At 53.7% G+C, this 24,965-nt stretch overlaps 3 protein-coding genes across 7 annotated transcripts; 1 reads left to right on the top strand and 2 right to left on the bottom strand.

Annotated features, from left to right (window-relative positions):
- Positions 1–636: 636 nt before the first annotated feature.
- Mrpl27 (mitochondrial ribosomal protein L27) lies at positions 637–5,608 on the bottom strand. The gene is made up of 4 exons (XM_010620151.2): positions 5,518–5,608; positions 3,477–3,608; positions 3,099–3,166; positions 637–1,031 (listed from the first exon to the last, which is right to left on the bottom strand). Exons 1-4 carry the CDS (start codon positions 5,555–5,557, stop codon positions 825–827), a joined length of 447 nt encoding a protein of 148 aa, XP_010618453.1. The 5' UTR covers positions 5,558–5,608; the 3' UTR covers positions 637–824.
- Positions 5,585–14,007, top strand: Eme1 (essential meiotic structure-specific endonuclease 1). Of its 5 annotated transcripts, XM_010620149.3 has the most exons (11): positions 5,585–5,662; positions 8,149–8,659; positions 8,757–9,021; positions 9,102–9,226; positions 11,348–11,434; positions 11,530–11,651; positions 11,839–11,959; positions 12,162–12,277; positions 12,955–13,144; positions 13,365–13,421; positions 13,683–14,007. In XM_010620149.3, the coding sequence occupies exons 2-11, from the start codon at positions 8,174–8,176 to the stop codon at positions 13,758–13,760; spliced, it is 1,647 nt and encodes a 548-aa protein (XP_010618451.1). In that variant the 5' UTR covers positions 5,585–5,662; positions 8,149–8,173; the 3' UTR covers positions 13,761–14,007. The 5 variants fall into 5 exon arrangements, with proteins under 5 accessions (XP_010618451.1, XP_010618452.1, XP_010618448.1 ...); XM_010620150.2 differs by having other exon boundaries at positions 5,586–5,662; positions 8,149–8,605; positions 8,820–9,021; positions 13,365–13,758; XM_010620146.2 differs by having other exon boundaries at positions 5,586–5,662; positions 13,365–13,758.
- A 1,296-nt stretch (positions 14,008–15,303) lies between these two features.
- On the bottom strand, positions 15,304–24,959 carry Lrrc59 (leucine rich repeat containing 59). The gene is made up of 7 exons (XM_010620331.1): positions 24,729–24,959; positions 22,454–22,513; positions 21,055–21,213; positions 20,800–20,904; positions 18,998–19,070; positions 16,371–16,544; positions 15,304–15,503 (listed from the first exon to the last, which is right to left on the bottom strand). Exons 1-7 carry the CDS (start codon positions 24,831–24,833, stop codon positions 15,304–15,306), a joined length of 876 nt encoding a protein of 291 aa, XP_010618633.1. The 5' UTR covers positions 24,834–24,959.
- Positions 24,960–24,965: the final 6 nt, after the last annotated feature.

The following is a 24,965-nucleotide window of genomic DNA, read 5'->3' as shown; positions in this document are numbered from 1 at the left end:
CCCCCAGCCACCTTTGGGAGGACCCATCCGCCTGAGGTGGAGAATCTGAGGTCCTGCCCTGAGACTGAGGCAGGACCCTCGAGCTCCAGCACAGGGTGCTTTCTCCATCCTCCAGCTGGGAGCCCCAGCCTGCAGGCAGGAGGAAGCCATGCTGCAAGCCCTTCTGAGGCTGCAGCCAGCACTACCTCTAACACCCTCCCAGCCCAGCAGCTGCTGTTCATGGACGCGATCAATCAAGGACCACAAGAGCATGTGTGTCTGGCTTTGGGTGGGTAGGGACTTGGTACCCGCTCCGCCTCAGGAAGAACCCTGCCATTCCCGGGGAAACCAGTCTGACCGAGGGCCTGCTGCCATCCTACAGCCTCCTTCTGCCCGGGCCCACAGAAGCAGCGGCCACCCTGCAGCCACCTCTGGGGCTGTGGCCTGCTCCCTTTGCATGTGGCCCCAAGGGTTAGTCGCAGCAATGCCCTGCAGCCCAAGTTTTCCTCTTCCTCTCTAGGATGGTGCCAAAGCAGCCCACTCCTCAGAACAAGGCCTCCTTCTCCTCCCCTTCCGCACACGGGCGTCTTCCCTGCTTCCACCCTCCATACACAGGCAAGAACGTGGGTAAGACCAGCACAGTAGCAGACAGTTGTGTCCCACGCTGTCCCCAGACAGCTAGCTTTATTCAGGCCCAGTCCTGCTCTCCCAAAGGGTTTCCCAGTGTCACTTCAGTCTCCTGCAGTCACCAACCAGCAGACCGCCCCACAAGGCTGTGGTGACCCCAACGCTTGACTTCTGGTGTCACCCCTCCTGTCACTGGGCTCCAAGTCTGTCCAGGGACTTCAAAGCATAGCTACCAGTTTGAAGGTGCCTTCTGGCTTGGCAGGAACCACGTGGACGAAAGTCTTGTAGAGGACAGCACCCTTGGGCAGCCTGCTGACCAGATCCACAGCCTCCAGGTCAGTGGGCTTGGGCACGTAGACCTCTTTAGTGTAGCGGACTATCCCCTCCTCCAGAGCATACAGGCACTTCCTCTTCCCCAGGCCCACCTGCAACGAGACCTGGTCAGGGGGACACAGTGCCCGCCCAGTGGCCTGTCCCAGGGCCTCAGGACAGACTCTCCTCAGCACAGGCCCCAGGGCCATATCAGGTTGTCCTGCCCACTGCCTAGCCTTCCTTGCCGACTCCACAACAGGAGGATCGCTGTGAGTTCGAGACCAGCCTGGGCTACATAGTGAGTTCCAGGTCAGTCTCAATTACACAGTGAGACCCTGTCTCAAAAAACCAAAAAAGAAAAAAGGCTGGGGATTTAGCTCAGTGGTTCTGGGGCCCGCCTTGCAAGCGTAAGGTCCCAAGTTGACTACTGGTGCCAAAAAAAATCACCAACAGGCTAGAGTAGTGTGCTTGCTTGGCACATATGAGGCCCTGGGCTTGGTGCCTAGAACCACAAAACAGACACACACCCCCACAGACACACAAAGAAAACTAAACTAACATTTAAAAATAAGATAAAGAGGGCAGTACAGTTCTATCTTAACCTCATGAAGTAACCCCAACTTGCTGACAATGAAATTTCCACCTGGCATGGATCTAATTTCTGGTACACATGCTGAACTCTATTTTATTAAATTGAAGTTGTCTTTCAACTACATGAGAAGTCTATGCAACAGAAAAATTCTTGGAAGTTACAAAGTGTCTCATCCTCTAAGAACTGAGGGTTAGAAAAACACCATGCTAGCCAGGGATTTAGCTCAGTGGTTCTGCCGCCTGCCTTGCAAGCGCAAGGACCCAAGTTGGAGTCTCAGTACAAAAAAAAAGGAAAAACAGCATGCTAACACCATGCTAAGGTAAAACATAAACACAGTCAGACTCCCAAATCACTATACTTCTAAGAACTGGGGATTCAGCTCAGTGGTTCTGCCGCCTGCCATGAAAGCGAAAGGTTGCAGTTCGATCTCCAGTATTAAAAAAAAAAAAAAATTATACTTTTTTTTTCAGTACCAGGACCTTGTGTTTGCCAGGCAGGTGTGGTGCCACCAAGCTAAATCCCCAGCAAATCACTATAGTTGTTGTTGATGGGTTTTTTTGTTATTGTTTTTATATTGTTTTGTTTTTGGTACCAGGGATTGAACTCAGGACCTTGCATTTGCAAGGCAGGCGGCAGAACCACTGAGCTAAGTCCCTCGCCCAATGTTGATGTTTTTTTAGTAGAAAAGGTATTGAATTTGATTCTACTAAAATTTAAAAATTCCTTCCCTTTGAGCATAAAAATAAAAATGTCTACACTATTCAGAGGGTAGATCAATAAAACATTTAAACTGAGCGTGGTGGCGCACACCTATAATCCCAGCACTCAAGAGGCTGAAGCAGGAGGATGGATCTATATGAGCTCAAGGCCAGCGGGAGGTACACAGCAAGACCCTGTCTCTAAATAACTAACTTAAGGGCCGGGGATTTAGCTCAGTGGTTCCGCCACCTGCCCTGCAAGCATAAGGTCCCAAGTTCGATCACTAGTACCAAAAATAAATAATTTAAATAAATGTAAAACATTTAAAGCTGGGGAAAGTGGTTCACACCTGTAATCCCAGCGACTTGGGAGGATGAGGCAGGAAGAGTGCAAGTTCAAAGCCAGTTTAGGCAACTTAGTGAGACCCTGCCTCAAAAAAGGCTGGCAATGTAGCTCAGGGGTAGAGCACTGGGTATTGATTGAGCCCAGTACCAAAGGAAGGTCATCAGTGAGAACTACAAATGTATGGTCATCAGTAAGAACTCTGCCATCTTCAGATTACCTAAAGCTAATTGCTTCTCAGTCCTCAGACAGCTGCAGTTGCCCCATCTATCACATATAACTCACTGCCACTTCCCAATGAAGAGAAAATGAGGCCTAGGACATACCATCATCTAATGTTAGGAAAGCTAACTGTCCCTGGGCCTGCCACAACCAAGGTCTCTGACACTTTGACCCCCACCTTACAGGGACATGAGAAAAATGACTCATCATGGGCACAGGAATGGGCACACTTAGCGTATGTGAGCGTGCAATAAATGTAACTGTTACTGCTGTGCTGGGGTATAAAAGGGTCATCCTAGAAAAGAGGGGACACAGAGCAACTCACATGGGCACCCGGGTGCCAGCGGAACTGACGCTGAGTCCCCAGGATGTTGCCAGCATGAACGTAGTGACCTAGGAGAGAAGTCCACAGGTGTGCTGACTCAGAGCCCCAGGGACCGTGGCAGCCCAGCAAATCACCAAGGAAACCCGACAGCCTGAGTGCTGCACAACAGCCGCTGAGCAGCACCTGTCTCTGTGGCTGAGGCCACACCTCCCCGTTCCTCCCCAGACCCCCAGCCCTGCTCAGGTCTCATCTGCTCTTCGGCCTGCAGACAAATGCTACGACAAGCTGAGCAGAGTACAGGATGGCGCCTGCGTGGTCTCCTGCTCTTCTACGTAAGGCTGGAGCGGCCAGGCAGTGTGCAGCCTGGCACATCCTCACCTTCCATTTTCTTGATGCCAAAACGTTTGCCTGGTGACTTTCCACCAAGGTTTTTGGAGCTGCCACCAGTTTTCTTCGATGCACATCTAACAGCAAGAGCTGCAGCCGGAGGAGGGCTCAACAGGGCTGAGACTACAGAGAGAAGAAACACTGCTCAGAGAGGCTCCCAGCAGACTTGCTCTGTCGTCATGGCCCCTGTGCTCAGCGGAGAGATGCCAAGGGAGGTGAGAGAGATGGTGGCCAGGGCAGAGATAGCATGTGTTGCTTTTCAGGAATCCCTAGTACTAACAAGAAATGTTTTAAAAGGGCCGGGGATTTAGCTCAGTGGCTCTACCGCCTACCTCGCAAGCACAAGGATCAGAGTTTGATCCCCAGTACCCCCCGAAAAGTTTTAAAAAAGGAAAATGAACAAAAACTCAGGCTGACATGGAAGACACATACTTGTATGACAAGCCTAAGGTTGACAGTTTTGGCCTTCAGGTCTCCAGACACAGCCATGGTTGGAGGACAAAGCCACGGTCCTTAAAGCAGCTTTGCAGGGGTCTGGAGTCAAGTTCAGAGTCCCCAAAACCTAGGTTTCTGAAGTTTCCATGGGAACAAAAAGCATCTGGGATGATGAAGGCCCAGAGTGAACCGGCACCAGGTTCTACCTACCTTTATGCATCTCCATTTCCTCAGAGTAGTATGCTCTAGCTCCATGGTCTCATTTCTAAATCTCTCTTCTCCCAACTGCCCATCTTTCATTTCAAAGTAAATGGTGCTGAGATTTAGCCAGCTGCTCAGGCAGAAACCAGGAAACTGCAGATTCTCTTTGCTTACCTCGAATATCCAATTCATCAGCAAGTTCCATGGATGCTAGCTCCAAAGCAGAACTCAAGTCTATCCATTGCTACCACTAATACCTTGGCTAAATCACTGATCTTCAGTGAAGGCTTCCTGTGTGGTTTCACTTTCATTTGTATCCCCCCCACACTTTTTATTTTTCTGAAACAGTGTCACTATATGGTTCAGGCTGGCCTTACATGCACTATATAGGTTTGCCTGGGCTCAAATGTGCAATCCTTTGGAATGCTGGTATTCCAGGTGTGTGCCACCCACACCCAGTGTGACCCATTAAATTTTTTTTTTCCAGTACTGGGTCTCAAACCCAGGACTTCCTGCATACTAAGCAGGTGCTCAACCTCTGAGCTACATCTTCAGTCCATTCCCGTTTTGTTTTGTTTTTTGTGTTTTTTTTGTGGTTTCTTTGTTTGCTTTTTGTGGGGTGTTTTTGGTATTTTTGAGACAGGGTCTTACTATGTAGTTGAGACTGACCTGGAACTCACTATGTAGCCCAGGCTGGTCTCGAACTCACAGCGATCCTCCTGCCTCAGCCTCCCACGTGCTGGGATTACAAGCATGCGCCACCACGCCTGGCTCGTCTGTAATTTAAATTTATATAAGAGCAATAGTTTACACCATAAAATGTAAAACTGGATCAAATTATTCTCCTGCTCCCGCGCAGGTCAGACCTCCTCTCTTCCTTTAGGTGTTAACTCAGGTTTTATGTAAGAGGATTTGCCTGACCATCCACTCTAAAAAGGACACAAACCCAGTTTTTGTCTTTCTTCACCAGAATTGTCACGATTTCCAACTATTTTATTTCTATCTTCGTGGCTTATCTACCGTGCTGAAGCTGGAAACCTGTCCTCATGTTTTTTGCTGATAGAATGAACATCCACAAAGACAGGCCTAAACTTGTGAAATAAGAAGGTAACCTTTCTGAGCCCAGACGTTGCAATTAGCAAGCAGGAGAGACCCACAATTACCCACAATCACCCACAAAGCGGAAGTGGCCTGAGCTCCCGAGGCGGGGGAGGACTCGCGCTACCCCCGCGGCTCCGCCCCGGACGCGCCACCTGACGGCCGACAACTGGCCCCTCAACTCTCGCGTGCTCGTCCACAGCCCCCTCCGTGCATCCAGGGTCAACCACGGGGGTCGGCTTTCACCCCCACGGTCTCCCCTCCGGTGCGTCCCACTATGGCTACTGCATCCCATTACCAGCTGCGCGTGTCCTCAGCGACAGCACCGCCGCTGCCATGTTGGCCTCCCGGCCGCTTCCGGTCTGGAAATTCTACTTCCGCTGCCGGGAGATCTGCTTCCGGGTGCCTGCTGGCCGTTGAAAGAGTGGCGCGAGAAGTTGTAGGTGGGTCCTGGGCCTTGTGCAGGTCGAGGCTGGCGTCGCGAGCACTGTCGCGCAGGGGCGTGATGACTGGGGACTCTCGCCGTGGGCCGCCAGCCTCAGAGGGGCCCGCTTGTCCCACTGCCCGGTTTTGTAGGAGTCAGCCGAGATCAGGGAGAGGACAGGGACGAGGTCCCCGGCCTGGCATAGATCCGGAAAACTCAAGTGATCTCGCAGAAATGTGCAGTGGATTGCTCATGGCACCGCTGTTTATCATAGCCGAAGGGGAAAGAGACGAAATTGTTCCTGAAGCGATGAACGGACAAGCAGAACATGTCAGATCCGTACAGTGGAGTCGTACAGGAGGCTAAGTGGGAGAAAACGGGAACAAAAGGATACATACTGTATGATTCCACTTATATGAAATAACCAGAAGAGCCGAATCCATAGAGGCGGTAGATCTTTGCTTGTCAGGGCCTGGGGGAAGGAAGAAACGGGCAATGACTGCTTAGTTACTGTAGGACTTCTTTTCTTTCTCTTTTTCTTTTTTGTCTCTGCACAAAAAGAGTGATAAAGGATAAACTGTTTAAAATGAGGAACATTATGCAAGTTGTACGTCAAGTTTAAGTTTATTTTTTATCTTTATTAAATTTATTGGTACATTTAAAGCAAGCATTACAGTTACATTCATCATTGGGATCTTGTACCTTTACATGATGTATCTTGGTTCTTATTATTCCCCATTCCCCAGCCCTCCCTTTAGCCCCTCCACCCTTCCCTATTTACAAAGACATTGTTTACATGTTTTTCCTTTTCACATGTTTTTTCTTCTCCCTTTTCACCTTTCCCCTACCCTTCCCACTTCCTCTACTCTTTCAGGCCTTTTCTTCCTATTACACAATATCAGTTGCACATTGTGATCCTTATTTATTTATTTATTTTGGTACCGGGGATGAACTCAGGTCCTTGCACTTGCAATGCAGGCAGCAGAATCACTGAGCCAAATCCCTGGCCCTTGGTCCTTACTTATACTTTTAGATTTTTTCACACCAGAGATTTTTCACGTGGTATTTACACATGTTTGACTTACTAATTTCACTTAAGAGTATGGCCTCAGGGCCAGGGATTTAGTTCAGTGGTGCCACCGCCCGCCTCACAAGCACAAGGACCAGAGTTCAATCCCTGGGGGGGAAAAAAAAAAAAGTATGGCCTCAATGTGCATTCACTTAGTTATAAATATCTCTACTTTATCGTTCTTTATGGCTGAGTAGTACTCCATTTTACTTAAGAAACATCTTTTTTATCTAGTCTCCAGTTGATGGGCTATTGGGCTGTTTCCAAATTTTAGCCATTACAAACTGCTGTTATAAACATGGGTGAGCATAAATCACTGTGGTATGATTCTTCTAATTCTTTCGGGAAGATACACAGCAGAGGAATAGCTGGGTCAAATGGGACTTCTAATCCTAGTTGTTTGAGGTATCTCCATATTGATTTCCACAGTGGTTGCACCAGTCTGCACTCCCACCAACAATGGAGAAGGGCTCCTTTCTCCCCACAACCCCACCAACATTTGTTATTAGTTGATTTCTTGATAGCAGCCATTCTTACTGGGGTCAAATAGGATCTCAGTGTTGTTTTCATCTGCATATCTCGAATAACCAGTGATGTTGAACAATGTTTCATATGTTTATTTGCTGCTTTTACTTCTTTGAGAAATGTCTGTTTATTTCAGATGCCCATTTTTGAATTGGGTCTTTATATTTGGGGGAATCTGATTTATATATATACATATATTTTATATATATATATTTTTTTTATATATATTCTAGATAGTAGACCTTTGTCTGAGGACAAAGCTAGTAAAATTGACTAGCGAGTAAAATTTTTTTCCCACATTGTGTGTTGTCTCTTAGCTTTGCTTGTGATTTCTCTGGCAGTGCAGAAACTTTTTAAAAAGATGAGATCCCAATTGTTGATTTTTTTGTGCTAGTTCCTATGCTACTGAGATTTGTTCATTAAGTCTCTTCCTATGCCAAGTTTTTTAAAAGTTGATGCTTGGAGGCTGGGGATTTAGCTCAGTGTCAGCATGCTTGCCTTGCAGGTGCAAGGTTCAGAGCTCAATCCCTGGTACCAAAAACAAAACAAAAAGTTGATGCTTGGAATCTTCATTTCAAATGCAGATATCAACAAGGAGGTAGTAGTGAGTCTCCTTACTACACCCATTAAAACTTTGTAGCTATCGGGCATGGTGGCATACACCTGTAAACCCAGCACTGCACTCAGGAGGCTGAGGCAGCAGGGTCACAAGTTCGAGGCTAGCCTGGGCAACTCACCCTGAAACTTTTAAAGACATTTTAAAGGGGTTAGGGATACAGCTCAGCACTATAGTGCTTACGTAGTATGTGGGAGACCCTGGGTTCCATGCACAGTACTACAAAAGCTAACCCAAAATACATCTATAGGACTGAATTGAGCACTCCTGTGTCTCATCTCTTTTTTCTTTTTAGGTAATTACTTGGACAACGCACATCAATGGCTCTAACAAAGTTGTCGCTCTCCTTGGATTCCATTGAGAGCGATTCTGAGGAGTTGCCAACATTTGCCTTCCTGAAGAAGGAACCATCTTCAGGGAAGAGGAGGCAGCCTGCCAGGGCCGGCGAGATAATCGTGGTGGACGCCTCGGACTCCGAGGCCTCCCAGGCCTCCCGACCTCCATCCCCAGGGCCGGGGGAGCCCCCTGTCCCGCACGCAGCGGTCACTCCCACCCGGGCAGAGCTGCTCGGAGTGCTGAGCAGTGGGAGCGAGGACGAGGGGGAACTTGTCCCCCTGGCCAGGAGGCTTAAATGTAAGTTTCTGACACACAGGCAGCTAAGCCCTAAGGCCTCCAGCCCCTCGGGTGAAGTTCTCGAGGATCATCAGAATGGGGGACCCTCCCATGACCGGCGAGAACCGTCCTTCCCAGAGGTCTGTGGTGTTCCCCTTGGCCACAGCTCCGAGTGGGGTGCAGCAGATAACCAGGCCCAGAGCCGTGACCCCCCGGCAGCCCGGACCACCTGTCTCATTCAGAGCCACGGATTGGCAGGAACCCAATGAGTGGGGTGCAGCAGATAACCAGGCCCAGAGCTTGGACTTCTCGTGCCGTGACCCCCCGGCAGCCCGGACCACCTGTCTCATTCAGAGCCACGGATTGGCAGGAACCCAGACGAAACCTGGCGTCGCCCCGCCTCAGAAGACAGCCAAGCACAGTCCGAAGCGGGAGAGGAGAGGCGCGCAGGGCCGAGCGAGCAGGAAGGAAAGGAAGAAGGTGGTGCCGGGCAGCAGGCTGAAGGCCCAGCGACCGGAGGAGTGCCTGAAGCACATCGTCGTGGCGTTGGACCCAGGTCCTCTTGTCTGTCTTCGCCCTGAGCCGAGCCGCCTGCGTCCCAGCCACCTCCTGACCCACCCTCTCCATGTGTTGCAGAGCTTTTGCAGGCGGAAGGCGGAGGCCAGCTCCTCGGAGCACTGCAGGCCATGAACTGCCGCTGTGTCATCGAAGCACAGGCCGTGCCCCACAGCGTCACGTGGAGAAGGGCAGGGCCTGCCGAGGTAGGGCTGTTCTGGGGAAGACTGTCTTCACCCTCGGTCCGTTAGAGTTACAGAATCAATTTTGTATTTTTGTTTATTTTCTTATTTTATTTATTTTTGTGATAGGGTCTCTCTTTGAGGTTGGCCTTAAGTTTGAGGCAGTCTTCCTGCCTCAGCCTCCCAAGTGCTAGAATTACAGGCATGTGCTGCCACGTTCAGCTGATTTTAAAATTTTATTTATTTAAGATAGAGTCTTGCTATGTAGTGCAGGCTGTCCTTGAACTCACTAGGGAGTCCCAGCTGAACTCAAACTCACAGCCTCCCAAGTGCTGGGGTGGTTCATGTTCTAATTGGAGAATTCTTTGTAAGGAGGCAGCCATTGGCCCATATAGCAGCATCCCTGGCCTCTAGCCACTGGATGCCGGTAGCACCCTTCCACTTGTGACAATCGAAAATGTCATTTGTTGGGAAAATTCACCCCTGGCATGGCTGTAACCATCCCTAAATGTGGAGGGTGGAAGTTAGCCAATGCAGAAGAGAAGAACAGAAGGGACATGTGCAGAGCAGCTCTGCTCTCTGGTAGGGGTGCGGGAAATGCCAGGTGACCCCACTGGGAGGGAGCCAGGAAGGAAACGCCCTGGCTTCTGTCCTCCCTCCCTCAGTCTTCCTGTTCCTCCCCTCCTGGGTGGGGGAGGGGAAGGAAATGGTGTCCGCTTCCTCCCCCTGAACTTTGGGAATGGGGGCCTATGTTTGAGCCCAGCCCCGGGGCTTCATGCTGTGCCCCTGGGCACATTCTCACAGAGGTTTGTGCCTTCCTTGCCTGACAGTGAGGACAGTCAGGTCACTTTCCATCCCCTCGTGTGGGCCCTGAGCTAACCCAGCACCACACCTGGTAGACACAGTACCTGCTTCTCCTATCCCTGCCCAGGCTCACTTCCTGTGCCCGTAATGCCTTGCATCCCTCCATAAATCCAGTGGCTTCACCTCATTTTCAAGAGTTTAGAGATGAGACATTAAGAATTTTTTTTTTCCCATACTGGGGATTGATCCCAGGGTCTTCATACTAAGCTACATCCCCAACCATTTTTTCTTTCTTTCTTTCTTTTTTAGTTTGAGATAAGGTCTCACTAAGTTGCTAAGTGCTTGAACTTGCCATCCTCCTGCCTCAGCCTCCCAGGGTGCTGAGTTTACAGATCTGCATCACCAGACTTAGCCTGGCTCCTTTTTTCTTTTTTAGGACTATTTTTAGGACTTTTAACCACTTTAGAATATCAGCAAACCTTTGTTTTCACACAACAGTTTAGCCTTTCTAGGTACTTCCGGGTTCTCACCTGTGTCTCCCACAGTTATCCTGCAAGGCAGGAATTCCCCACACATCACAGGCTTGGACCTGGGCTCGGGGACCTCAAAGCCTGAGTCAGGGTCACAGCTGGAGCTGGAATCCAGAGCCCCTGCCATCCACACTTTGCCGTCCTTGGACCCAGGCGGGAAACTCTGTGCAGAAGTCCCGCCGGCAGTCACCCACCATGCTGTGCTGCCCAGCTCGCTTGGGTCTTGACCATGACCCACCTGTGACGAAGAGGAGGTGCTTTTGTAAGGGCCACTCGGCTCCTAGCGTCTGCCTTCATAGCTACAGTGACTATGTGTTCTCTCTGTTTCCTTCTTCAAAATGCAGGGAAAACAATTGCTTTTTTTTTTTTTTTTTTTAATTTTTAAAACATTTATTAGTCCACGTTTGCAGGATGCAGTGATTGCTCCCCTTGCGGGACACTGGCGCAGGTACTCACATCTCTAGTCTTTCCACCTCCCCTCCCTGCTCGAGAAGTTGCTTTTCAACCCCTTTCAGTTTGCTAATGTTTCTCTTTTCTTTCCTTTCTTTGTAGCAGCGCTGGGGATGGGACCCAGGGCCTCACACATGCTGGGCAAACACTGCACCGTGAGCTGCATCCTGGGTGTAGTCATCCTTCTGTATTCAGCGTGTCTGGGGCCACTTGTGATTGGGGAGGCTTGGGGGTGGTTGTTTCTTGCCACCATGACTTCACTCAAGGAGGGTCACGCACCAGGGGCTGAGCTGAGCTGGGTGCTCATGGGCTCTGCGCCTGCTGACCTCCATTCTCGGGCTGGGTACTGGGTCCTGGGCAGGATGAAGAGGCCTGGGTGGAGGAGCCAGCAATCCTGGTGTTGCTCCTGGCAGAGGCTTTTGTGTCCATGATCAGCAACTTAAAACAGGTGAGCAGGGCCAGAGGGTGGGGGCCGTGACGTGGGACAGAGCATCCACTCCTAGCAGGGAGCCCCCATTAATCTCCTTCTGGTCCTGCCAACAGGGACTCCCAGGCAGCAGTGAGAACGGGAAGAAAACCCTCGAGGGCTTCGTCTCTGATGTCACAGCAAGGACAGGAGGGAAAGCTCTGTCCCTGGTGATTATGGATCAGGAGAAATGCTTCAGGTTTGGGGTTTTCCCGAGACTGGGTGTTAAAAGGGGTGGCCTCGGGGTCAACGAGGGAGGTCAGTCACCCCCACTGAGTCACTTCCAGAAGGTGTCCCTGGCAAGCCCTGTGGCACACACGTTTTTCCAGTCTTCATCCTCAGTTCAGCCTGGAGCTGCTGTCCTTTGATTTCCTTCCCTGCTCCAGGGCTCAGAATCCTCCCAGAAGAGGCAAACAGGGAGCTGCAAATAAACAAGCCAAGGAGAAGCAGCAGCGACTGCTCGAGTCCAGCACGGCACCCACCGTGTCCAGGGTAGACATGGAAGAGGTGAGAATGCCCTGACCCTGAGGCGGGGGATGCTCAGTGGTCATCAGCCACAGTTGCTATGGAGACAAGAAAACGCCCGCTAGATGTTTCCTGCCTTGGCACAGTGTGGACAGCCAGGCCCAACAGGGAGCACAGGTGTGGGGTAAGAATGACTTCCGGCCAGTCTCCGCCCTCCAGTCTTTTGTGGCCTTTGGGTTTCCAGGCACTGATAGATCTGCAGCTGCACACAGAAGCCCAGGTCCAGATCGTGCAGAGCTGGAAGGAGCTGGCTGACTTCACCTGCTCGGTCACAAAGGCCGTGGCCGAGGCACCTTTCAAGTGAGTGCCCCAGCCAGGCTGGCCTTCCTGCAGTGGCTGGTGGCTGTGGGAGTGCCCCATGCCCCTTTCCCTCCGCACCACAGCCAGCCCATTGTCACTTCTCCTGAGGCCCGTGGAACCAGTCCCGGCACAGCCCTCACACCAGCCCCTGTGAAGCGTTCTTTAGCTTGTGCACATTCTGCAGGTCGGAGCTGGCTTCTCGGGGGTCAGGTAGCTGGGCGCATTACAGATCAGACTACAGGAAAATAAGCCCTGGGAAAGCAAATGTCAAGGGTTGGTGTGAGAATCGTTCATTCTCAGAATTAACAATTAGTAGGGAACCTCAGAGACCATCCTGTCTCAGCCCCTTGAGACTGGAGGTCGCTGAGGTCATTGAGTTGTCTGAGCTCTAACAAGTGAGAACCACACAGACTCCGGACCCAGTCCCCCGGGGCTACTGCAGGGCAGGACAACCCCATCTCCACGCAAGCAGGAGGATTTGGTGCCTTCTCCGTAGTGCAGAGGACAAACTGTAGTTTTAAGGGAATCCACAGATAGCAGTACGCTCAGGAACAGCTGAGCACCCAAACCCCCAGAGGCTGAGATGGGCCGGACGCAACCACATCTGCCTCCAGGCTGGGGTAGGGAGGGCTTTTCAAGACCCCACTGAAATGGCAGGAAAGCTATGCTGTCCACAGGAAGCTCCGAGACGAAACCAGCTTCTCCTTCTGCCTGGAGAGCGACTGGGCCGGAGGGGTGAAGGTGGACCGTGCCGGCAGGGGTCTCGCACTGGTCTGGAGGAGACAGATTCAGCAGCTGAACCGGGTCAGCCTGGACATGGCCAGTGCTGTCGTGGACGCCTATCCCTCGCCACAGCTCCTGGTGCAGGTGCGCCGCTCCAGGGTTTACTCAGCACCGTGTCCACAGCAGGCCCCAAATGTCGTCCCTAGACAGCACTGAGGGCCCAGGCATGCCTGCGAGTTGGCCGAGGTGATCCAGGGAGGGAAGGCAGGCTCTCGTCCCCCAACCCGAGCCTCCCACCCTCCTGGCTCATGGGCAAGAGGTGACTGTGAATAGCTACAGCACGAAGGTCATTTCCTGCTTCCAGGCTTATCAGCGGTGTGTCTCCGAGCAAGAACGCCAGAACTTGGTGGCAGGCATCCAGGTGCGCCGTGGGGTGGGTGTGACAGCCACCTCCCGCCGCGTTGGCCCCGACCTGTCCAGGCGCATCTACCTTCAGATGACTGCTCTGCAGCCAGACCTCTCTCTGGACAGCGCTGACTGACCCCCAGCGGGGGAGATCTCTACCTCCCCAACTTTGGGACGTGGTGGAAAGCCCAGCCCAGCCCAGCCTTTGTTCTCCTGTCTGAGTTTCCTCCCCATTTCCGGACAGAGGGTGACACCTGCACCTGCCTTCACTTACTAGCCCCTTGCAGCAAAACCAGCTGTCCCCGCCAGCCCGAGACAAAAGGAACACAGATGGACCACTCAGACACAGATTTAATAACTGCAGAAATCTGAAAGAATCAGCATCAAATCTCGAAGTCGGAGTGAACGCTGGCCCGTGGCTGAGCTGCCTCGACCAGCCAGGAACTTGACTTGGCTGACTTCTCTTTCCACAACGTCATCATATGTATTGTTTATTGTTTAGTTTTAATAAAGCATTTGGACCCATGGCCCTGGAGCTTGGAGGAAGACTAAAGGAATGTAGTGATCGAGTAAGGTGAGAACCTACGCACAGAGCTACCTGCGGGGAGGAGAGCAAAGGCCTTTCTTCCATTATCAGGACCATCTCGAGGGACAGAGTTCTCGGGGGCCACTATAGTGAAAAGCTGGGCCCCCTCTGTCTCTCAGCTGTGACAGGGTCTTGCGCCCTTGACAGGAGCCTGCGGTCAAGAGCTGAGCGAGCACCAAGTCAGGCGTGCTGCCCTCACGCGCGCTATCTGTAGTGTGCACCATTGCCGGCCCCAGGGCGCTGCTGGTCTCCCTTCACTTCCTGTCCCACCCACTCCTCCCCTCCTATTAGATGGCCAGAGCCACACTTCTAAGCCTCAGTGTCTGAGAAAGCTGTTTGCAGGTTGCCTTTGAGGTACGCGATCACTCAGCCCTGGGGGAAGGGTCAGACCGAGCCGGGAGTCCATCCGTCACTGCTGGGAGCCACGTAGGAAGGCGCAGGACCCCCACCTGGGTGCTGCCGAGATCCCAGGCACTGGTGCTCTGCGGTGAGGGCTGGACCTGTCTACTGTGCGAGTCTACACTCGGCTGAGACGCAATTCTGGCAGGGGTTCTGTTCTCTTAGGACGTTATTTATAAAGGAGGCCAAATGATGTCAAGGAAAGAGAACGAGGGGAGTCTGTTCTGCCCCGGAATGGCGGGGACACTGACACTGCAGGTGAGTCCTGGGAGCGTAAGTCGGACTGACGGTGGCAAAGCGCCTTTCACAGCCCGGTTCTGGTCACTGAGATGCTTGGGGGTCAGGTCCTGAGGAAACCGGGGCACCCCTCGCCCGGCTAGGGCTGGATGTGCTGCGGGACGCCCCCTGGTCCGCAGCAACACTGTCTCCCGATCCGCCCCGGTCCCCCGGGGAGGAATGAAAGAAAGGGTTGTGACATACAAAAGTATAAATGTAGTGACAGCTAACCATTTAGTAGAAACGCGCCTTGCCTTTAGACAGCTTCAGTAATAACTAGAAAAGGCTACTCCTTCAGGCATGCAGGTCACTCCCTCCCACCTCCCATTCCTCCTCCTCCTCCCTCCAGGGAGCCCTGACTAGGGACGAAGAAGTCCTACGAGAGGAGGCCTCAGGTACCGGTCGGCAGCCATGGATGACGGCAGGTGAGTCTGACGCTAGAGAGGTTGTGTCCAGCAGAACCCAATTCCATAGGAATCCAAGCTCCGAGGCTGGGAGGCGCAGCGGCCGGGCCGGCTCACTGCTGGGAGTCGGGCTGCAGGACCCACCGGAGGATCTCGTGGCGGCGCAGCCCTCCTACGAGAGGAGGCCTCAGGTACCGGTCGGCAGCCATGGATGACGGCAGGTGAGTCTGACGCTAGAGAGGTTGTGTCCAGCAGAACCCAATTCCATAGGAATCCAAGCTCCGAGGCTGGGAGGCGCAGCGGCCGGGCCGGCTCACTGCTGGGAGTCGGGCTGCAGGACCCACCGGAGGATCTCGTGGCGGCGCAGCCCCCACCCAGGACCGAGCCTGCTTCCGGGGCGGTGGCTTGCGGGGTCGGGAGCCAGACTTGGATTCTGGAAGGACAGATCACAGTGGACAAAAGAAGTTCCGTTAGTGTGAGGAGACCCGCTGTCCACCCCGCACATGCGTCTGCTCCACATGGAGCCACCTACCTTTCCTCAGACCCTGCAGAGAAAAATCAAAGCTCTTAAAAACTATCCTTGCAGGCCAGGGATTTAGCTCCATGGCTCTGCCCCCCACCTCGCAAGCACAAGGGCCGGAGTTCCATCCCAGGTACCAAAAAAAAACAAAAAAAAAAAACCTCTTTGCTGGGAGTGGTGGCGCACACCTGTAATCCCAACACTCGAGGCTGAGGCAGGAGGACTGCCTGGAGTTTGCGGCCAGCCTGAGTAGCTCAGAAGGGCTGGGGATGCAGCTCTGAGGTAATGCCCGCATGTAATCCCCAATACCAGCCAGAAACCTGCTCTCCAGAGACTGAAACAACCGTCGTCTCCCTGAGATCCCCAGAGACCTCAATGGAAACGAACCCAGGCTGTGTGTGCCTGGCAGCTTGGTCCCCAGGGTCCCTCAGGGTTGCGGGGTGGGGGTGGGGCCCAGGTGCAGACTCACTCACACTGCGCACTGGGCGCGAGAGCCCAGATGGTGACAGAATACACCGTTGTGATCAGTGATCACAAGGGGGAGCAGGGCTGTCGGCACTCCTATCTCCCGAGATTATGCGATTGTCTTTCCTAAAGCCTGGGCTGGCGACATGGCTCAGCGGCACCTCGCCTGTGTGGCAAGCATAGGTCCCGAGTTCAATCCCCCGTATCCACTCCCTCACACCCAGGCAGGAAAGTGAGACCGCGGCCTGCACGTCACTCAGTGACAGCCAGGGGCTCCGCACTGTGCCCGCGGGAAGCTTTCAGAGTGGAGCTTACTCGGGGCCTGATTTGCCTCCTTCTTGGGCTTCTTCTCCTGCTCCCGCTTGGAAGCCTTGAGGGCGTCGTACTCCTTCTTCCGCCGCTCCTTCTCTTCCGCCTTTTCCCGCTTCCGCACCTCGCGCTCCTGAGCCTCCTTCGCTCGCTGCTTGGCCTCCCGCTTCTTCTCCGCCTCTGCAACAGAACCCCTCAAATGTGACTCTCCCCTCCCGCCCCCACAGCCTGCTTTCCCAAGTGACTCGGTGTGGGTCCGGCCTCTCTGTCCCGTATGCCAGGGGCCACTTAAGAAATAATGTAGAAAAGCAGCAGGTGTGGCGGTGCACACTCTGGGAAGCTGAGGCGGGAGGATCACAAGTTCAAACCCAGCCTGGGCTATTTAGTAAAACAGTCTCAAAGATAAAAGGCACTGAAGAAAGAGGCCCTTGGTTCAATCCCCAATACCACACAAAGAAAAAAAAAAAGAAAAAACCAGGTGTAGTGGCGCATGTTTGTAATCGCAGCTACCCAAGCGACTAGGCAGAAGTCTGGTGGTAAATTTGACACCAGCCCGGGCAGCTTAGCAAGGCCCTGTCTCAAAATTTTCAAATAAATGAATGGGTTGGGGTATAGTTCAGAGGTAGCGCACTCGCTGGTGTGCACAAGACCCTGGGCTCCATTCCAGTATCACACACAGGAAAAGGGAAGGACCAGGAGTGGGAGGATCAGGTGAAAGTATAGGGCTAGGAAAAGAGGCGTGGGTAATGAGCCTGGCACCCCCAGGTACCCATTCGGAAGGCAGAGCCAGCCCCACACTGCACCCGCAACTGGGGTGGGAGGGTCACTGGAGCCCAGGACTTCAAGAACAGCCTGGGAAACAGCAAGACCCTGTGTTTTTGTTAGTAGAGACTGAGCTCAGGGCTTCTGCACTTAGCTATCTTCCTAACCTTTTTACTTTCTGAGACCTGGTCTCACTAATTGTCCAGATTGGGCTTGAACTTTCAATTCTCCTGCCTCATCCTCCCAGAGTGCTGGGATCACACGTGTTTACCACCATTCCCAGCTAAGACCCTAATGAAACAAAACAAAAGAGGGCTGGGGGTTTTTAGCTCAGTGGTGCCGCCACCTGCCTCGAAAGCTCAAGGGCCCAAGTTCAATCCCCGGTACCAAAAAAAACAGTTGGCAGCCTCCTAGGACTCAGCTAAGAAAAAAATGTCAGAAACGAGCCTTGCACTGGGAAGGGGCAAGTGAGAGGAAATGAGCAGTCGCAGCTGGGGTAGAGGCAACCACCACGTTTTTCTAAGTGACACAGTTTGTCAGAACCAACTCCTGACTTTAACTCAGAAATCTTTTTTAGATTTATTTTTTTGGTACCAGGGATTGAACTCGGGTCCTTGTGCTTGTGAGGCAGGCGGCAGAACCACGGAGCTAAATCCCCCGCCCTAACTCAGAAATCTTATGTAAAAAAGATTTGCTCAGCAACTCAAATCTGTTTACACTAGTGCCCGACTTCCAAATTACTGGGTTCTAAAACTGCATCTCCCAGTTGGTTATTTGGAGGCCTGAGATACATTTTTCCAAAGGCAGGATGCCGCAGAATGGTGGTTAGAGGTCCCCTTAGGGGCCCTGATGTGGGAGCAGCAGGACTGCGTCCGTGTCTGTGCTTCCTCTGGCCTGCCTGCGTGCAAACTGGCCGCACCACACCCAGTCCCAGAAACCCAGAGGGCAAGGAGCGAGAGCAGGGTCACTGCGAGCTCAGGCAGACATGTACTGCCATGGTGGCCGCACCCGGAAAACACTGGCACGTCCTCCTCCGGCCACACAGCCTGGGTCAGGGCACTCAGAGTCCCACTGCACGCCACGCCCAGATGCCCAGCAGAGGGGACAGTGCTGCTTCCAGCCAGCAAGAGCCCAGGTGACAGCAGAGGATCAGTGGCAGCGTGAAGGACAGGGGACGGGGAACACTGGCCTGCTGGCCGTCAGAGAGCCTGGGTCTCATCTCCAGTTCAGCTTTAAGCTGACGGTAACATCACTGATGTCAGAAAATCTTTCCCATGGCTGGGCGTGCAGCTCAGAGGGGCGCTGGCCTCACCCTCTGATCCCAGCTTGGGGAAAATCGCTCTCGTGTCTGGAATGGAGAGCAGGGGATGGCAGTGGAGATGGGGGAGTCCGCAGGACAGGGACTTGTTTCAAAGGGGGTGGAGACAGAGTCACACAACAGACTGGAGGTGGGAACAATGGAGGAAAGGAAGCCAGGCACCGTGCGCACAGTGTAATCCCAGCACTCGGGAGGCTGAGGCAGGAGGATCGCTGTGAGCTCAAGGACAATATGAACTACATAGCAAGACCCTGTGTCTAAAACAGAACAAACAAAAGCAGGAGGGGAATCGCAGACACTGTTCCTGTTTCAGCCTTCAATGAGCCTGGGGATTGTGAATTCCTTCATGGGGGACTGAGGGGACCAGGGCTCTGTTTTAGCCTTGTCCATATGAATGCTTAGCTCCTCCAAACACAGGATAGTCGCTGTCACTCTAGCTCTGGAGTCACTGGACACAGTGATGCCGTCCCCACCTGACTGTCCAGCCCACACCGCACTCGGCAGCACCCTGTGGACTCCAGCAGAGAGGGCTAGGAGGGGGATGGACACCTACCTCGCTCCACTTCCAGCCGCCGCTGCCTCTCTCGCTCCTGATCCGCCTGCACGGCCTTCATGTGCTGTAACACCTGCAGGGACGGGAGCCGCTTGGTCAGGGTTCTGAGCGCCCAGTACAGGGAAATGAGATGTTCCGAGACTCGCCCAGCAGCGCAGGCAGCAGGCCCAGCCCTCGCCCTGCCCTGGCTTCCCCATCCCTCAGCAGAGGCTGCTGTAACCCACCACTGTGCCTGTGCGTGGGTGCCCAGGTCAGAGGGCAGCAGGGCAGGGCCCACAGGAACCTGCCGGGCACACAACAGGAAGGAGAACAGCAAGCAGCTGGGGGAGCGTGGCTTAGTGCTGCAGAGGGTGCAAAAACACCGTCGCCATGGCCGGGGCAGAGGTGAAAGCCCCACATCTGCCCAACTGCAGCCTCGGCAGTGACTGAACCCTCCAAGCCAAGTTCCTGAGGTGGAAAACAGACCGTGCTTGTGCTGCCTTGCGCGTGGCACAGGTTAATGTGCACGGCTGCCCAGCCAAGCCCCCGCGTCCACCCAGCTCAGAGATGCCACTGCCCCACTGCTCCGGCTTTGTTACAGGAGACAGACTCGGACTGTTCTAAGAAGCAAATACATCTGACTGCAGCTCATGTGTGCGCAGACGTGATTCTGTCTTGTTTTATGTTATTTAAGACAGGGTCTCACTGTGTAGTTCAGGCTGACCTCAAACTCAAGACAATCTTCCTGCCTCAGCCTCCAGAGTGCTGGGATCAGTGGTGTGCACCACGACACACATACCTGGCTCAAATATAATTCTTTTCCTGCAAAACTTCAGGTACGTAAAGAGGGCTTCAGGAGCAGAAGAGCTTCCCCACAGAAGCCTGCGTGAAGCCAAAAGGAACTCTGTCCCGAGAAACCCAGCCCTGGAGCCTGCTGCCATCACCCCCAGTGGGGGTCAAGCTTACAGAAACAGCTGCTCCGCCCTCTCAGTGTGTAGGAGCCGGGGTGAGGGCTGCACAGGTTCAAAGCTCCAACCTCACAGAATAGTTTGTTGTTTTGTTTTTTGAGATAGGGGCTCACTATGTAGCTCAGGCTGGCCTTGTGAGCCTCCTGGGTGCTGTGATTACAGGTGTGCACCCCCAGTCCCATGACACATGGGTTCCTGTACCAGTAGGTAGGGTGAAGGGTGAGCCACAGACGCAGCTCTTCCTGGGTGAAGGTCCCCGTCAGGCACACACGGTCCTCGGCACAGTTCGGCCCAGGAAGCCATCTGGTGCCCAGCGGAAATGACAATCTGCCCTGAAGCTGGAGGGAAGCGGCTGGAGCCGGGGCCCCCGAGAGGTGGTAAGGAGCAGGGCACACGTCATGGATGCTGGCCACCAGCAAGACCGCCTCGTGTGGCACCTTTAGTCCTCACTCCTATGTCACATGACCCAAGCCGATACCACATCTGCCCAGGACCTGTTTATAGCTACAAATCTAACACCTTCATCGTCAAAATTCCCTCGACCACTGGGCCCCAGAAAGGCCGTGGTCCCTAGGGCTGGGGGTGACCCCATGTGGAGTGCTTGCCTGGAAAGGCCTGAGTCCCCACCCCTCTTGTCCCCGTAAACAGCTGTCAACATCAAGCCACCTGGAGCACGTGAGTCCCAGTTTCCTAAAAGGGGCAACAGGGCTACGCGGCCAAGAGTGTCGTCCGACCCCTGACACGCAGGCCTGTGCTGCCGGGCGAGGCTGCCTTCCCGGAAACCTCAGTGCTTTCATCACCACAGAGCTGCGGGAGCCCGGGGAGCACATGGCAGGTACAGGGGAGCGGGCTCACCTTGTTCGCACACTGCTTACACTGCTTCTCATCCAGGCAGTCGCCAGCTACTTTGGCCAGCACAGGATCCAGAGGGTTGTCCTTCAGGTCCAGCCACTTCAGGTTCTAGAGCGACAGAGGTGGCTGAGCCCCGGCACACACAGGCCCTGAAGGGGAGCCAAGGGGGCAGGACCGCGGCATCTGAGGCGGGCCTGCAGGGGACAGCGGGTGAGTGTGTGAGCCCTCCTCGGCCCGCCCTGGCGCAGGGAGTGTCACCTTGAGCTGCGCGAAGCTGACGGGCAGGGTGACCAGCCTGTTGTTGAGGAGATCCAGGTGCTGGAGGTTGACCAGGCGGCCAAAGTCGGCCGGCAGCTGCTGCAGCTTGTTCTTGCTGAGGTCCAGCTTCACCAGGTGCGTGAGGCCACAGAAATCCGACTAGGGCCAGAGAAGAGGGCATGCTTGGGCTGGGCCCTGTGTGCTCTGGTGGAACCGTACAGCCCTCCTCAAGTACTCAGTCTTGGGACTGGGAGCACCTAGCACAGCACTTCGCTCAGGTGCACCGGTATTCTGGAATAACTGAGTGGCTGCGCCCACCCCACCATAACCTGGTGTCCTGCGCATGGACCCGGACACCCTGACCCTCAGCCTCTGGTACCACCTTGGCGGATGTGACACCATTCACAGCCTCCAAGGCCTTAGGGATGCCATGGGCGCTGCGGCCAGCAACACAGAAGCTGTCAGGGCAGAAAAGAGGCCACACACATTGAAGTGCGCCTGGGGGTGCTGAGGGACAGGCAAGGGGGACAGCAGGTATGAAGTTTGGGAAAAGGGGGGACCTCAGAGGCTTCTTGATGTCAGAAACAGCTTCTGACAAGCTGTGTAAAGATGCTACCAACTGACGGGCGCAGAAGAATACTGACGGCCATGTTCTAACAACTCAGCGGAGGCTGCCAGCTGCTCAACTGGGGCCTTGGGCCACAGCCCAGCAGGAAGCCACCCTGCAATAGGTAAGGTTGGCCAGGGGGAGGGGTGGAAGCCCTCAGTGACAGCAGACGAAGACTGGCAATGTCAGAGCACTGCTGAGGCGGAGGGCAGCCCTACCCAGCAGAAGGTCCAGTGCCTCTACACAATCAGCAAAAGGGGAAGCAGAAGAAGCTGCACAAGGGCCGGGGATTTAGCTGTGGATCCGCTGCCTGCCCTGCAAATGCAAGGTCCTGAGTTTGATCCCTGGTACCAAAAGGAAAATTTAGGAGAAGCCACACAAGACAGATTCAAAAGGCCAGGGTGTGTGTGTGTGTGTGTGTGTGTGTGTACACGCCAGGGAGCCATTCACTTTCTCCCTAGAATTCAGAGCAACTTACAAAGTGATCTCTGGCCTCCTCCATGCTACAAGGAGGTAAATGACTTTTCAAAGGACTAAAACAAAGCAGAAAAAAAAAAAAAAAGAGCCCAGCAAGCGACTCAGCCAGCATCCTGTGGCCTTTCCCGCTGTTCTGAAGAATGAGGCCTGCACCTTGACTCCCTTTCCCTGCCCACACCCTCCCTGCACCACAGAACTGCTCCGCTGGGGCCCGCCTGGAGGCCTATCCTGAAATGATACCATCAGGACCCCTACTGTGTCCCGAGAACAGAAGGAGCCCTATCCAGGGCTCCAGGAGTCAGGACGTAAGCTCACCGGCAGGGTGTTCAGTTTATTGCAGGACAGATCCAGTATGGTGGCCTTTGGAAGCGCAGCCTAAAGACAGAGATGAGAAAAACACATTAAACCAACACCTGGAGCAATTGGGCGACATCTGCTAAGGAAGCATTTTCCACAGAAAGTTTTCCCATGATCGGGAAAGGCCTTTAAGAAACAGCACTGAAGGACCGGGAATTTAGCTCAGTGGTTCCGGCACCTTCCTAGCGCAATGACCCAAGTTTGGTCCCCAGCACCAAAATAAGAAAGAAAAAAGAAACACCACAGGCTAGGTGTGCTGGCACACCCCTATAATCCCAGCAATCGGGAAGCTGAGGCAGGAGATCACCTCGAGTTTGAGTTCAGCCTAGGCTACACAGTGAGTTTAAGGCCAGCCTGGACTACATAGGGAGACCCTGTCTAAAAAAACAAAACAAAACAAAACAAAAACCAGCAAGCCAGGCACAGAAGTCCACATCTATAATCTCAGCACTATGGGAGGCTGAGGCAGAAGGTTCACAAATTCATGCCCCACATGGGCAAAAGCAGGGCTAGAGTTCAACCCCCAGTACCACCAAAAACAACAACAAAAAAAAGACACCAAAGGTATGATATTCCTGAGGATAAGGGGCTAAAGGAGCCAGTCAACATGGCTTAAGGAAAAAAAAAAAAATGCAAAAAGGAGGGGTTTGGCTGTGGAACACCCAAGAGAGGAAAACACATCAAATCTTAGAAATTCTCCATAACACTTTTAAAATTTTCTCTAGCACCCGCCTCAGGTTTCAGGCCAGGGTGTTCGTCTATCGAAGCTCTGCAGTCTGGTTCTCCCCAGTGCAGGGTCTCCTCAGAGAAGGCCCCTGACACCCACATGGTGGGTACCTTGAGGCTGAGTAGACAGGTGAGCTGGGGAACCGGAGTGCGGGCGCGGCCCTCACCATCCGCTCTTTCCCCTGGTGGCCTGGGCTGCAGAGGCTCTACAAAGGTGACTCTTTTGCCCCAGGGACTGTGCTGACCAGATTCCTGGAGTAACCAGTTTCAGGCATCAGTCCTAGGGCCCGGCTGAAACAAGGCTGGCCTCTTCCCGTGCAGGAAAGAAAGCAAACATTCAGTTAGGCCAACCCGCATTCCTAACCGCCAGGAAATCCTAAGAGTGTGGTTTGACCACCTAAAAAAAGTTTTGGAGCCAGGCCTGATGGAGCACACCTGTCATCCCAGCACTCAGAAGGCTGAGGCAGGAGGATCACCTGGTGTTCCAGGCCAGCCTGGGCTACATAGTGAATTCAAGCCCAGCGTAAACTATGCAGCACGACCCTGTCTCAAAAAACAGACAACAAAAAAAATTTTTTTTGGATTCTACCACGAGAAGAAGAGCACGAAAACTTCTGCATCTATGGACATCTGCTACCTTCCAAGCATTCTATGCTACATTTTAATCCTCACAATCAGTAAGGGAGATGGGTGCTGTTGGCTCCATTTTATAAAGTGAGGAAGTCCAAGCAGAAAGGTTAACTTGCCAAGGGCACTCAGCAACTGGGCAACAGAGCTGGGATATGAACTGGGAATCCCAGTCCACCACACTCACACAGCCCCGGCAGTGGTGGCAGGCATACTGGGCCAAGTGCCAAGGGCGAATGTAATTTTAAAGGCGCTAAGAAAAGTGTAGGTCATCGAAAGTGAGGCCAGCCGGCCGGACGGATGTTGGGATCTCAGTTTGGAGATCTCCAGCTCCAAGTTTGCATTTAACTGGGTGTGTGATCTCCCAGGGGTCTCCGCTTTCCGGCTGGGTGATGGGCGGAATTCCCAGATTTCAGCAAGACTGGGATGAGATTTCACTTTCTGCCAGGATCGCCTGGGGCAGCCAGCTGGGAGTGCCAGCTCCCTAGAAAAGCCAGGTTCCGCGCCACACCCAGGCCTAGCAGAAGGGCCTGTGTCCCTGGCCCGTTCATTCATTCTCCAATCCTTTGCAACCACCAACCACCGCTCAGCGGACTCCCGCTTGGGTCCCACATGGAGCAGGGCGCTGCGAAAGTCCCCAAAGCAAGGACAGATTCATTCTGGGCCGCTAAAAAGCCCGGGCAGGACTAGCAGATCGATTTCCCGGTCTCCTGGAACTGCGCCAAAGTGACACGTGTACATCCAGAACCCTGGGGCCGGACGCGGCCTCCCCGGGGACGCCGTCCGCACAGCCACTTTGTTTTAAAGATGGGGAAACTGAGGCTCGGGACGGGAGGCGGCCCCCGCAGGGGCTTCTAGGCCTCGCGGGGGGTGTACTGACCAGCTCCTTGACGGGGACCTCATTCAGGTCGCTGAGGCTCAGGTCCAGCTCGTTGCCGTCCAGCTTGTCGCGGAGGTTCCCGCCCTTGCTGCCCGACTTGGTCATGGTGACGCCGGCTGAGCGGGCCCTGGCTCCGGAGGGGCAGGCGTGGAGGGCTCAGTGGCCGTCGTCGGTTCACAGGACCAGGACCCAACGGAAAACGCCTGCGTTTAGTCGCCGCCGCTGCGAGGCCGCTGC

This window comes from Fukomys damarensis, unplaced genomic scaffold, assembly GCF_012274545.1.
Source record: "Fukomys damarensis isolate Sample0158 unplaced genomic scaffold, DMR_v1.0_HiC HiC_scaffold_13, whole genome shotgun sequence".
In the NCBI taxonomy this organism is placed as follows: Eukaryota; Metazoa; Chordata; class Mammalia; order Rodentia; family Bathyergidae; genus Fukomys; species Fukomys damarensis.
Note: the sequence above shows the minus strand (reverse complement) of the source record. Positions and strands in the feature narration are given on the sequence as shown.

Bases quoted from the DNA above. Each gene is read 5' to 3' on its own strand.
- Mrpl27 (XM_010620151.2), bottom strand. From the start codon at position 5,557: ATGGCAGCGGCGGTGCTGTCGCTGAGGACACGCGCAGCTG. The intron at 3,609-5,517 runs GTAATGGGATGC...TTCTCTCTGTAG, and splicing joins GCTGAGGACACGCGCAGCTG to TCTCAGCCCTGTTGAGCCCT. The intron at 3,167-3,476 runs GTGAGGATGTGC...CTTCTCTCCTAG, and splicing joins TGGCATCAAGAAAATGGAAG to GTCACTACGTTCATGCTGGC.
- Eme1 (XM_010620146.2), top strand. From the start codon at position 8,174: ATGGCTCTAACAAAGTTGTCGCTCTCCTTGGATTCCATTGAGAGCGAT. The intron at 9,227-11,347 runs GTAGGGCTGTTC...GGTCCTGGGCAG, and splicing joins GAAGGGCAGGGCCTGCCGAG to GATGAAGAGGCCTGGGTGGA. The intron at 11,960-12,161 runs GTGAGAATGCCC...TTGGGTTTCCAG, and splicing joins CCAGGGTAGACATGGAAGAG to GCACTGATAGATCTGCAGCT.
- Lrrc59 (XM_010620331.1), bottom strand. From the start codon at position 24,833: ATGACCAAGTCGGGCAGCAAGGGCGGGAACCTCCGCGACAAGCTGGAC. The intron at 22,514-24,728 runs GTCAGTACACCC...CTCTGTCTTTAG, and splicing joins AGGTCCCCGTCAAGGAGCTG to GCTGCGCTTCCAAAGGCCAC. The intron at 19,071-20,799 runs GTGAGCCCGCTC...CCGTCCCTGCAG, and splicing joins GTAAGCAGTGTGCGAACAAG to GTGTTACAGCACATGAAGGC.